Below are 13088 nucleotides of genomic sequence, written 5' to 3'. Positions count from 1 at the left end.
CACACACACACACACACACACACACACACACACACACACACACACACTATTCCTCTGTCCCTATATCTCCCTGGGTCCAGGCTTTACATAATTAGAGACCACCCCTATAGCCCAGAGTCACCAAAAGTATCCAAACTCTCCAATCCTAAACCAGTTTAACTGCTTACCATACCCCACTCATTCCTTCCCATGATAAAACACAATAAAGACTTCCACCCACACTTTCCTCTCAATCTTTCTGCCTTCTGACTGACCCTAGTGCTTTCCCATGTGGCCCCTGAGTGGCATGACATGCCTCCTACCCTTTGGGGAACTCTGGGTAATAAACTCTTCTTTGAAAGGCAATTGTCTCTGGTCATCTCCCCTATCTATACAAATCAAATCCCAGGCACATTCAAAACATCCCTGTGCCCAGGGAAGCAGGAGAAAAGATGTGGATGAACCACTTCAGTGGTTGTCTGTCTCCTTAAGGTGCCTGTGATAAGTCTGTTTTGATTCTCCATGAATTGATCTTACAGTTTAGTGCTTAGGGGCCAATATTACTCAACTCGTTCCCAAGTTCTTATTTCCTAGGTACATAGACAATAGTAGGGTGTCCCAACCATCAAGCAAAGCATTGCCAAAGGGAGCCAGGAGCAGGCACTATTCAGGGGGCCAAGTGAACACCAGCCCTGAAAAAAGTCTGCCAAGAGATGTGTGCCACCTAGAGGTGGTACCTAGAGACACCAACACGAGATCTTGTGGGTCAGTCTCTGAGAAGCTGCCCTGAGCATCAGATGAAACCTGAAAATTGAGGGTCAAAAATCACAGTTACTCACTGTCCAGGTTAAAGTGGCCAGATGACAAACTTCATGACTGTGGGTATCGTGTCTGTTTTTCTCATCACTGTATCCCTAGCATCTAGTGCATAGTGGGGGCTTTGTTAAATAAAATTTAAAAATTTATTGTTAAATAAATAAATGGATGAATATCACCAAGGGTCAAGAAGCAGAATCATAAGGAAGCAGAAACGAAGGCCAGAAATTGGTATGTCACATGAGAACACTGATAATCATGGTTGGGCAAAAAACAGAGACTATGCTGACTTCCAGCACAGAGGTCCAAAGGATGGACTATGCAGTCCATTTGCCACCATTTGAGTCCCACCTCCACCTTCTACTAGGTAGGTGATCTTAGCCTCAACTTCCTCCTCCACAAAGATGGCACAGTAGAAATAATAGCCCCACCTTTACAGGGCTGTCCTAAGAACTAAATAAAATTATGGATGTTAAGTTCCTGACTTAGAGTTAGTCATTGCTGTTCATGGCATGGCAGGAATCTAATGAGTGGGAAACGACCAGTAAAGGCCTTCTCAGGTAATTGCAATCCTGAAGCAGCTAACCTAGATTACTTGTGGTATTAAGAATGTTACCAGGACTGGAACTTAGACCGGGGAGCAAGAGTGAAGCCTAGTGTGAGACTTTATTAATTCCGAAACAGTGGTGTCCCTTGAAAATATAGTGTTAGCTCTCCCTGGAGGCATGCATGCCCCAAAAGAGGGGAGCAGGGCATGAATAGCTGCAGCCCCCACAGGGCCATCCGAATTAGGCATTGCTTTCTTTCTCTCCTATAAAATCAAAATTGGAGCAATTAAGCATCTGACTCTTGGTTTCAGCTCAGGTCATGATCTCATGGTTTCGTGGGTTTGAGCCCCACGGTAGGCTGATGCAGAGCCTGCTTGGGATTCTCTCTCTCCCTCTCTATCTGTCTCACCCCCAGTTATGCTGCCTCTGTCTCCCTCGAAAATAAATAAACTTAAAAAAAATAAAATCGGGGTGCCTGGGTGGCTCAGTCGGTTAAGCGTCCGACTTCAGCTCAGGTCATGATCTCACAGTTTATGGGTTCGAGCCCCACATCAGGCTCTGTGCTGACAACTCGGAGCCTGGAGCCTGCTTCGGATTCTGTGTCTCTCTCTTTCTCTGTTCCTCCCCTGCTCTCACTCTGTCTCTCTCTCTCGCTCTCTCTCAAATAAATGCAGATTTTTAAAAAATTAAAAAATATATATTTATAAAAAAATGAAATCAAATCAAAATCAACTGACCTATCTCTTCCCCACAGATGTCTTTCTGCTCTTTCTTCTAGGTTAGCAGTCCAATGCCAAAGACTAAGCTTCCACTCCATAAGGAAATAGATCATGCTGTTACTAAAACGATTTCCTCTCCTCCTCCAATGCAGATCCACAAGATGCATTCTTTCTTGGACTACATCATGGGCGGCTGCCAAATCCAGTTTACAGTAAGTTGTTTCCACATTTGTTCATATTCATGGAGCAAGGTGTGGGGCATGGTGGAGGGTTGTGGGAATATGGAGACAAAAATTTATTAAAACCCTTGGTCAGCTTTTTTCAGGTCTCATTGCTGAAATATTGTATGATATAATTTTTTTTCTTTTCTTTCTTTCGATATAATTTTTTAAAAGTGAGTTCATACTTCTGTTTTCTCCAGTGACTATGGCTGTCAGGAAGTCATATCAGAAAAGTCATGCCACTCAACCTCAGGGGGTTTGGGAACCCTCCTCATGCTTCCCATTCTTTCAGTAACTGCATGAGGCATGGGGCAGTGGGCATATTGCCAGATCCCATTACCTGGTGAGTAGGAATTGGAAGGAAGTAAGCCACTCTGGTAAGTCCCACTGACCCAAGGCAAATGCAGCCCAAAGACCAGCACCAACGCCATGCCCAAGGGTCAGTGCCACGAGTAAGCCATCCAAATGGTTCATCAGGCAACAAAAAGGTGAATTCCAAAAGACTGGAGAATTAGGCTTTCAAAGTTGAGAAACAAGAGTGTCTAGACTCAGTGGGTAGATCAGGGATCATTTCCTAAATATAATCTGTGAACCCATAGGATTTATACACTCCAATGATTTGAGTGGGTAGGCTGGGTCTCTTTAAGGTGCCTGGTAGGCCAAGCTTATGAATCCATCTGCCCTTGAAAAACTTACTTTCAGTGGCCTAATATTCAAAACCCTCCCAGGGTTGGACAGATGTGACCTCCAGAAAGAGGATCCCAGATGGCAAGGATAGATCTGCTAAAACCTATGGGAAAGCAACACGGCAAACAAGAGAACAACAATCTGAACAGCTTCTGCTCCCCATCTTGCAGATGTGTACTTGTGAAGGTCAGCCCTGTTTAGCTCCCTTGACTGGATCAGTCATGTGAGAAAAGCAAGGCAGATGGGTTTAAATTTTTTGTCCAGGTTTGAGCCCAAGAGAGTAGACACGACCAGTGTATTTCTGGGATGGGGACGGCAGTACTCAAAGGACTAAAAGGAGCTGCAAGGGGTTGAGAAAAGCGGTAGTTTTATAGACTGACCTCTCCTTAGCTAGAAGCCTATCCTCTAATCTCAGAAGGGTCTGCCTATATCTTCTCTAAACTTGGGGCATGGTTCACTTACTCCTGAATAGGTATGGGTTAATTATAGAATTTGGTCATTTCTTTAGAGTCTAAGGCACACCCACCCAGCCCTCCTGCATGCATACTGGCACGTACAGAAAGTAGCAAACATGTTCATCGTGAGCACACACATCTAACTCCAGCTGTCCTATGGGTTCACTGTCGCACTGATGTATACACATAGAGGTAGAGACGCCAGCAATGTCATATAGGAGAGCTCCTGGAAATAGTGTCCCACAGTCTTAGGCAAAGGAGCAATTCAGGAAACTATTTATAGGTTTTCAAGGGAGAGCACTATTGATTTGGTTTGGAGTCTATAGATTCCATGCACTCGAACAACTCTATTCAACCTTCAGGGGCTTGCTCTGCCCTTGGAGTTGTGCTGCAAAGAACCAGCCCCCATGAACACCAGAAGTTTATCCCCACAGGGTCCCTAGCTCCACAACCTGCGTCCACGTGGCTTGCCTGACCCAGGCTGGCCATCCCCTCCTTTCTCACCCCTGCTGATCCTCCCCAGCTGAGGAGGTACCACCTTAATGTATGTACCACTACTTCTCAGCTCCAGCTCCTTCTCCCTCCCTTAGCAGTTCAGTCTTCCTGAAACTCTTTGAATTGTCCTTTTATTAAGCTCTCCTGGATCATCCCTTCTGAGTGGGCCATTTGTTTCCCGTTAAGACCCTGGCCAGTACACTTTACAAACAGGGGCTGAGAGAAAGCTTTTGCACTTTCCACAGGTGCCTGGTGCTTTTGACTCTACCTTAAGAATGTCAAAAGTGGAGCATCTTCCCCTTCAGGTACCAGGCTGATGTGTATTAGGTACTTTTATTGAATTACAATGGATCAAACCCTAACCTTAAAGGAGAGGGAAGGATGAGGAAAAACAAGAAACCTGATGAATAAGTATGATACTAGTTTTGGCTTCAAAAAGCATCCTATGAACTTAAATGTTTACGCATCCATATAGCCTAATGATAAATACCAAAACCTTATTTGGGTTAATATGCATAAACGGGGTATATTTAGGGGAGTATTGGAGAAGTGGTTTGGATTAAGAATTTGAAGGGCAAGGGCGCCTGGGTGGCTCAGCTGGTTGAGTGGCTGACTCTTGATTTTAGCTCAGGTCATGATCTCACGGTTTGTGGGATCGAGTCCTGTGTCAGGCTCTACATTGACAACGCGGAACCTGCTTGGGATCCTCTCTCTCCCTCTCTCACTGCCCCTCTACCTCGCTTGCACTCTCTCTCTCTCTCAAAATAAATGAATAAAGTTTTTTAAAAAAGAATTTGAAGGGCTTTTAATTTTGAAGTAATATGGTGGATAAGGGAATGTTCAGAAGAATCTTGAGCAGGACATTGAAGCAGCTGGGCACATGCTTTAGGGAACCAAATCTGGGAGTGTTTGGTGGAAGGCATTGAAGGTGGTGAGGAAATTATGAAAGAAACGCAAGCAGAGGGGCGCCTAGGTGGCTCAGTAGGTTAAGCGGCTGACTTCCGCTTTGGCTGAGGTCATGATCTCGCAGTTTGTGTGTTTGGCCCCAGTCCAGCTCTGTACTTACAGCTCGGAGCCTGGAACCTGCTTCGGATTCTGTCTCCCTCTCTCTGTCTCTCTGCTCCTCCCCCACTTGTGTATGCTCTCTCTCTCTCTGTGTCTCTCTCTCTCTCTTTCTCTCTCTGTCAAAAATAAATAAATAAACAAAGAGATGAAGCAAGAAGAGATTAACCATCCTGAGGACAAGTAAGAAGAGGCTAAATTAGCAGGACAACAGTAGGAGAGGCACTGTGGAAAGAGAGTCCCATAAGCCTTGGCCTATGATCGATCCAATGAAGAGACAGAAGGCAAGGGAGGATGATGAGTCCAGAGGACTCAGATCTTTTGTGCCTGACTGACAAAGCATGGTGATCCTATTCACGGCAATATGGAAATCGAGAGGAGCCGCCGACGAGATGATGGATTTTATTTTGGACATGATGGAGGTAATTTCAGGCCTCTCAGTGTCGAGATGGCACTTATAAATATGGTCCTAGGTTTCAGGAGAGAAGTAGAAGCTGCACACATATGGGTTTGGATGAGATGGCCAGAGAGAAGAAAACAGAGAAAAGGCATCTCAGGGAATTATAGAAGATCTCCGTCAGGCAGCAAGGAGAAGAAGGGAAACCCATAGGAGGAGAAATGCCAGAGGAAAAGGTCCAGGACGGGGCAGTAACCCAAATGACCAGAAAGAAAATATTAAAAGATCAAGGGCAATAATCCCATATGCAAGAAGGTGAAGAATAAAAAACTGGGTCATGTGATAAAGAGGCACATATCACCTTTTGAAAGAGCAATTTCAGCAGTATGAGACAGGGAGACCCAGAAGTTAGGGTCTAAACAGAAGGTAAAAGAACTGTTCATTCAAGAAGGTTGGCAACAAAAGGCCATATTTCATTCTTTCTCATTACCAAATAGTATTCCATTGTGTATATAAACCACAATTTCTTTATCCATTCATCAGATGATGGGCATTTAGGCTCTTTCCATAATTTGGCTATTGTTGAAAGCGCTGCTATAACTATATATTTTCACTCTTATGTGGATCCTGAGAAATTTAAGACCATGGGGGAGGGGAAAAAAAGTCAGAGAGGGAGGGAGCCAAACCATAAGAGACTCTTTAAAAACTGAGGATATGCTTCAGATTCTGTGTCTCCCTCTCTCTCTGCCCCTCCCCCGTTCATGCTCTGTCTCAAAAATAAATAAACATTAAAAAAAAATTAAAAAAAAAAACTGAGGATAAACTGAGGGTTGATGGGGGGTGGGAGGGAGGGGAAAGTGGGCGATGGGCATTGAGGAGGGCACCTGTTGGGATGAGCACTGGGTGTTGTATGGAAACCACTTTGACAATAAATTTCATATAAAAAAAAAAAGAAGTTTGGCAAGATGGGGCAAGAGAGGAAAAGGAGGATAGCAACTTGAGTATCAAAATAGGGGAGGTTTCAGGCTAGAATCTGACCATAAGCAGAGAAGCCTCAGTGGAGTGAACAAGATTAACAATGCCAAAAAGAGCCCTAGTCAATGATTCTTTTTTTGGTCAGCGGCACCACTTGAGAATCTGATACACAATCCATATCCTCTCCCTGGAAAATGCACACACCCGATTTTGCATGCAATTTCAGGAGGTCAAGGGCGCTCTTGAGGACATTCCATCTCCTCATGCAAATCCTCGGGTCATAAGACCTGGAGGGCAACCATCAGAGGGCAGACTTGGAGGAGGTGGATGGAGGTGGAACAGACTAGAGGGCAGGGGTGGGGGCTGCAGGAGGAGTTCACTGTGTTTGGCACATGGCAAAGCAGCCAAAAATAAAATTAGATAACTAGAATTTCACACACAAAACACAAAATTATAGACAGCACAGAAGAGACAGGCACCATAAGGTGTTTGGAAAGAAAATGGTAGAAGAGTCCACCATTTCCTTTGAAAGTTATTGCTTTCCCAGATGCATAAAGATGCACTTTGTGAAACAGATTTTCAGGGATAAGCTGTATGTAAATTACAGCACTCATTTAGGTGGATTATGATAAAGTCATTTTATTTATTTTTTCTTAAATATGAAATTTATGGTCAAATTGGTTTCCATACAACACTCAGTGCTCATCCCAACAGGTGCCCTCCTCAAGGTCAATCACCCACTTTCCCCTCCCTCCCATCCCCCATCAACTCTCAGTTTATTCTCAGTTTTTAAGAGTCTCTTGTGGTTTGGCTCCCTCCCTCTCTTTTTTTTTTTTTCCTTCCCCTCCGCCTTGGTCTTCTGTTAAGTTTCTCAGGATCCTCATAGGAGTGAAAACATATGGTATCTGTCTTTCTCTGCATGACTTATTTCACTTAGCATAACACTCTCCAGTTCCATCCACGTTGCTACAAAAGGCCAATTTCATTGTTTCTCATTGCCACGTAGTATTCCATTGTGTATATAAACCACAATTTCTTTATCCATTCATCAGTTGATAGACATTTAGGCTCTTTCCATAATTTGGCTATTGTTGAAAGTGCTGCTATAGGGGCGCCTGGGTGGCGCAGTCGGTTAAGCGTCCGGCTTCAGCCAGGTCACGATCTCGCGGTCCGGGAGTTCGAGCCCCGCGTCAGGCTCTGGGCTGATGGCTCAGAGCCTGGAGCCTGTTTCCGATTCTATGTCTCCCTCTCTCTGCCCCTCCCCTGTTCATGCTCTGTCTCTCTCTGTCCCAAAAATAAATAAACGTTGAAAAAAAAAATTAAAAAAAAAAAAAAGAAAGTGCTGCTATAAACATTGGGGTACAAGTGCCCTATGATAAAGTCATTTTAAATGATTATAATGATTGATGATAACATAGGGACATGTTTATGACATAACATTAAGTGAAAAAAAGGAATGTAAAGCAGAGCCACCCTATGGTTACAACCAGGTAAAATGTTTATATATTTATATATATGTAGAGAGAGAGATAAAACCTAGAAAGGAAAAGAAAAACAAAACATAACTTGCTTGCCAGTGGAATCCTTGAGGAACGATGATTGTCCTTGGCGGCATCCTTGACCTCCCTAAATTGTGTGCAGAATTAGGTATGTGCATTTTTGGGAGACTGGATATAAATCTTGTATCAGATTCTCAAGTGGTCCAGGTGACCCTCAAAAATGTATTTTTTCATATTTTCAGATGGCCATTTTTATTATTTCTAATTTTTTAACATTAAGGATGATGTTGCTTTCCTTTATCTCTGATTTTGTAGTCTACATTTTGGCAATATAATATTGCTATAATAAGCTGAATGTGGCTCCTCCCATATTAACCTTCAGCCTAAAAAAAAAGAACATGTATTACAAGGTGGCCAGCTATTCCTATTTCTCAGGAAATCTTTCCAACACTAACACATGTCCACACTGTGTCCCAGTTTAAGTTTTACATCTTTATATCCCAGACTGAACACTGGTGGACTCTGGTATAGACCTCTGAGAAAAGAGAACGAGCCCTGGGTTGAAGAGGGGAATGCTTTGCAGTCTGCAGGAAATGAACGGGGTGACCTCAGGAGTCCTTTCCATCAGGTCTAGGTTCCTATTTCTTTGCCCACAGTGGCTCTTTGAGGAGGTAGAAAAGCACAAGAGTTTAATCTGTCAATTAAGAAATGGTTCAGACTGAATGGTATCTCCACCTACAAGGCTTATTGTTACAGATCCAAATTGTATACAAATATAAAACAAACAAGCAAAAAACAAATCTCTTGCCCCAGCAGACGATATGGAAAGGTTGACTGCACGTTGATTGCAGAGAGATTAGGCAACTAACCAGAGGTTAGTTCCCAGCAGCCTCGCTTAGAAAACACCCAAGAGGGGGTGCCTGGGTGGCTCAGTCGGTTAAGCGTCCGACTTTGGCTCAGGTCACGATCTCACGATCCGTGAGTTCGAGCCCTGCGTCGGGCTCTGGGCTGATGGCTCAGAGCCTGGAGCCTGCTTCCGATTCTGTGTCTCCCTCTCTCTCTAACCCTCCCCCATTCATGCTCTGTCTCTCTCTGTCTCAAAAAATAAATAAACGTTAAAAAAATTTAAAAAAAAAAAAAGAAAACACCCAAGAGGTTTCAAATGGCTTGTTTATCACAGGCAGAGAAGGGAATCTGAGGAGTGGGCTTGTTTTGTGTAGAAGCTAAAAATGTCCAATGATAGATGCTCATCACTGGCTTCCAGCCTTTTCCAGGAAGCAGCTCTGCACTGGGGACTTGGTGGCAATGGAGGGAAAATTTCACATTCCTACTTTACAAGGTCTTGCAAAGCTGCTCCACAGCTCTGCTTAATGATGAGCGAGGCCTCCTGGGCAGAAGGGGAGAGCAACGGGCGGGTGCCTATTCTTGGACCGCCTGCTGGGAAGATTGGAGCACATACCAGAACCACAGGCTTTCGTAAATGCTTCATATCAGAAAATGAAAACGTAGCCGCTCTGCAAGCTCACCAGCATTCAGGAAGCAGGCGTCAGCAGCCACCTCCACAAACTGGCATTTTTCAGTCATTTCCTTGCTTTTATTTCTCAACTTAATCCCGTCTTTCACTGCCTCCCTGTTGCTTTTTAAAATAAATCTAACCTTTCACTCTGTTCTCCTTCCACTAATGCTAACTTAAAGAGCACAGAGAATTCTTGGTAGAAGGCCACCTCCTGGAGATATTTTATCTCCAGCTTCATCAGGGCGACTTTAGAAACCATCACTTGCCAGGGAAACAAATCTTCCAGCTGCTGTGTACTTAAGACTGTCCATTGCTTTCTAGTCAATGATAAAATATTTTTGTTATGAGGAATGGGAACTATAGAAAGGGGTGGGTGGTAAGGATCATTGATTTATTTCCTTTTTCACCATGTAATTTTTAAGTTCATACCTTTTCCCAAAGCTCTATCAGAGTCTCCAGAGCTAGAATGGCCTCTGTGGTTGTCACAGATACTGGGGCCATCCCCATGGGAAAAGTGGAGCCCTGCCCCCACCTCCTGCAAAGGTCTGCCTACAGAAAAAAAAAAAAAAAATTAAAATTTCCATCAGGCTTGTTTGTATGTCTAAACAGCACCACCAAGAGCGGGCAGCCCAACACCAACCTTCTAACAGTCATCTTTAGGTGGTTCCATTTTCCTCTAGATGTCGTTTCCATTTCCAAAGAAATATGGCTACTCCCTTTCTCTAACTGGCATCAGTCGGTCACCAAATCCTGTTCATTTTCTATCCTTAATATCTGTGGTCACAATCCCCTTCTCACCATCACCTCTGCCCCACACTAGTCTGTTAGGCATAACAGAATTATTCCAAGCCTGGGGATGAAGAGTTGATAGAAATGAAATGACAAAATAGGGCCAGAATGAAGAAGCAGGAGAGTAGAGAGGCGCCTACAATGCAAAATTTAAAAAGAGGCAATCACTCTCAAGATTGTGCAAATGTAGGGTCAGCTGGGAATGAAGTCCTTCTTGAATTGACACCCTCGTCACCAGTCTTACCTTCCCTTGGTCCCAACCCTATGATGTGTGGCTTTATTTTAAAGTGCATTGTTGCCAAAATCTGTGTATGTTCACCCAGACATTATACACACTTCTTCCCATAACACAACATACCCATTCGGGTGTTATATCTGGGCTTGCATGCTGCCACTTGGTGCCTGCATACTTGGAGGATCTTGCCCATGCCTGGGGAGGATAAAAGGGACATTTAAGTTTCCTGAGCTGTCATTTTTCTTTATGGATGTTTTCTCCCTCTGGTGTTTATAAGACCTGATTTTACTCTCTGGTTTTATATCAAGACACCAGCATGTTTTTCTCATTATGGAATACCCTTGACACTCAGGTAATCAACACACAGGACAATTTTCAACTGCAGCCTCAAGAAGCATAGGTAAAGGATTGTGGTGATCCTTGATGAAGAACATCATAAACACGCGCGCGCGCGCACACACACACACACACACACACACATTAATTGCCCTATTTCTACATTTTACAACTGTTTTGATTATAAACAGCTGTCCATTCAAGGCCATTCTCTCCTAAATTACTCTAGCTGCCTTGTAGCTAGTGTCCCTACTTCCAGGCTAAATCCTCTCCATTCTTTATAGTCATAAACATACCCATGTGACAATTTGGCATGTTAGCCACAGCCTTATGTTTTCTTTGGGGTCTATAGTGGCATAATGGAGGAAAAAGCCTTTGGAGCCGTATAGACTGGGGTGTGAACCCAGCTCCGTCACCAGGAAATTTCATCACCTGCGGGCCTCAGGGTCTTCATCAATGAAAAGGAATAACAATCTCTGCCTTCCAGAGTTCTTTGATGAAAATAAAATAACATAATACCTGGAAAGCAGATAGCGCAGTGTCTGACACAGAGTAGGGTTTTAACAAGGGCTAGTCCTCTCCCCTTTGTTATCTAAAGTAAGAGCATCTCAGGGGTAGGAAAGCACCTTGTAGTTTTTCTGCACGTGACCTTTCCTTTTGAAACATTATTAGTATTAGCATCTTATCAGCTGGTACTCTCTTGTTGAAAACATCTGGTTATTCCAAAAATAGAATTTGCATCCTGCTTAAATTTCTTTTCAACATAATCCTGGGAGAGGTGAAGAAGAAAAGGGGAAACAAAATCAGTGATGATAAGAAATAACTTCATGAAAAAAAAAGGGGGGGGGAGTGTAAGTGAACTCCTGGTAGCCTATTGCTTTTCTTCTTCTAGTCATGTGGATTGGATTGCAGCATTACAGTATAAGGTGTGTCTGACATTTTCCCCTATCAACCTTACTCTTACAGGCTGATCTCTCAGAAGCAGAAACAGAACACAAAGCACCTTTTCTCTGTCCTTCCAGAAATAACATCCACCCTAAATAAACCCAATGGGATATTCCAATTATTTGTCATAATGGAATGTTGTCAAATAATATGCATGTAGCATTTCCCATCTGCAAGATTATAAGAGAAAATAAAGCCTCTCTGTCATTAGTAAGTGGATTCAGCTGAGCCCTGAAGAGAAAGGAAAGACACAACAGGAACATCTCTGTCTTTTACTACAACTCCTTTTGTTTTAATTCCCCCATCCTTTCTCTCTACCCCCCACCAAGCTAAAGTTTCTTTGTTGGTTGGTTGGTGGGTTGGTGGGTTGGTTGGTTGGTTGGTTTGGTTTTTTTGAGAGGTGTTTGCTGGGCTAACTTTTATTTAAATGGTAATGATGCTAGAAACCAGAAGAAATGTTTCTTCTCAGTTTAGCACTCTCCAGGCTTGAGCCTTTTGTTGTTTGTTGATGTTAAGAGTGTTAAGTGGGTCAACTTTTATTTAGATAATGATGCCAGGGGTCAGAAAAAATCTCAGAAGTTCAAAGATAATATCTCCTTGGTGACAAGGCACCTTTTCTGCTTCCCACCGACTATGCCATAGCATTCAGCTTCTTCTCTGGTATAGGCAGGACTTCTCGCTGAATGCCTCACTCAAAGCTGCTTCTTGCAAAAAATTCATTATAACCACTTCAACACGTCTCTCTGCAACTGGCTGCACACGAAAGTATGACAATGGCGTTCTTCTATAGACCACATCTTTAACACAGAATGTACTTTTAAGGGATTTTACCTCTGCCTCACAAACAGAAGTGTCCTGCCTGAAGAGCACAGGACTCTTTTCTTAGTGAATTATGAACTGAGGGGCAGATATTCCATCCTTCCTCTTGCTGCCTGGCAACGTGGATCAGCAGTGGCTGGGCTTTCTAACCTCCGTGTCAATCTCAAGTTCTGTTTTGGGATTGGGGGAGAAGAAAATGGAAGACTACAGAAATGGCCTCAACCAGATTAATAACTTCTCTCACTTTCCTTCTTGGCAGGGTACGCGATGTGCTGCTTTTCCCATCCCTGGCCATGTCTTTTGTGTGGCTGGTCACAATTCCTACCAGATGCATTCACTTTAAACCTACCTGTTCTCCTATTTTCTCTTCCAGGTAGCTATAGATTTCACTGCCTCAAATGGGGACCCCAGGAACAGCTGTTCCCTGCACTACATCCACCCTTACCAACCCAACGAGTACCTGAAAGCCTTGGTGGCTGTGGGTGAGATTTGCCAAGACTATGACAGGTACAAGACCTCCGGTCGTCCCAGGTCTTATCATCTCTCTGTGGATTCTGATGGTCCCTGGATGATCCTTGGCAGGAAAACAGACGTG

At 43.6% G+C, this 13088-nt stretch overlaps 1 protein-coding gene across 1 annotated transcript in view; it reads left to right on the top strand.

Annotated features, from left to right (window-relative positions):
* CPNE4 (copine 4) overlaps nt 1-13088 on the top strand; it is a 498537-nt gene that overhangs the window by 458864 nt on the left and 26585 nt on the right. Inside the window, exons 10-11 of the mRNA XM_040480191.1 lie at nt 2215-2274; nt 12867-13000. Of these exons, the coding sequence (XP_040336125.1) occupies nt 2215-2274; nt 12867-13000 (194 nt within the window). The remainder of the gene's footprint in view (nt 1-2214; nt 2275-12866; nt 13001-13088) is intronic.

This window comes from Herpailurus yagouaroundi, unplaced genomic scaffold (assembly GCF_014898765.1).
Source record: "Herpailurus yagouaroundi ecotype Mexico unplaced genomic scaffold, PumYag 159, whole genome shotgun sequence".
In the NCBI taxonomy this organism is placed as follows: Eukaryota; Metazoa; Chordata; class Mammalia; order Carnivora; family Felidae; genus Herpailurus; species Herpailurus yagouaroundi.
The sequence above is the reverse complement of the archived record's forward strand: the minus strand, read 5'-3'. Positions and strand labels throughout refer to the sequence as shown.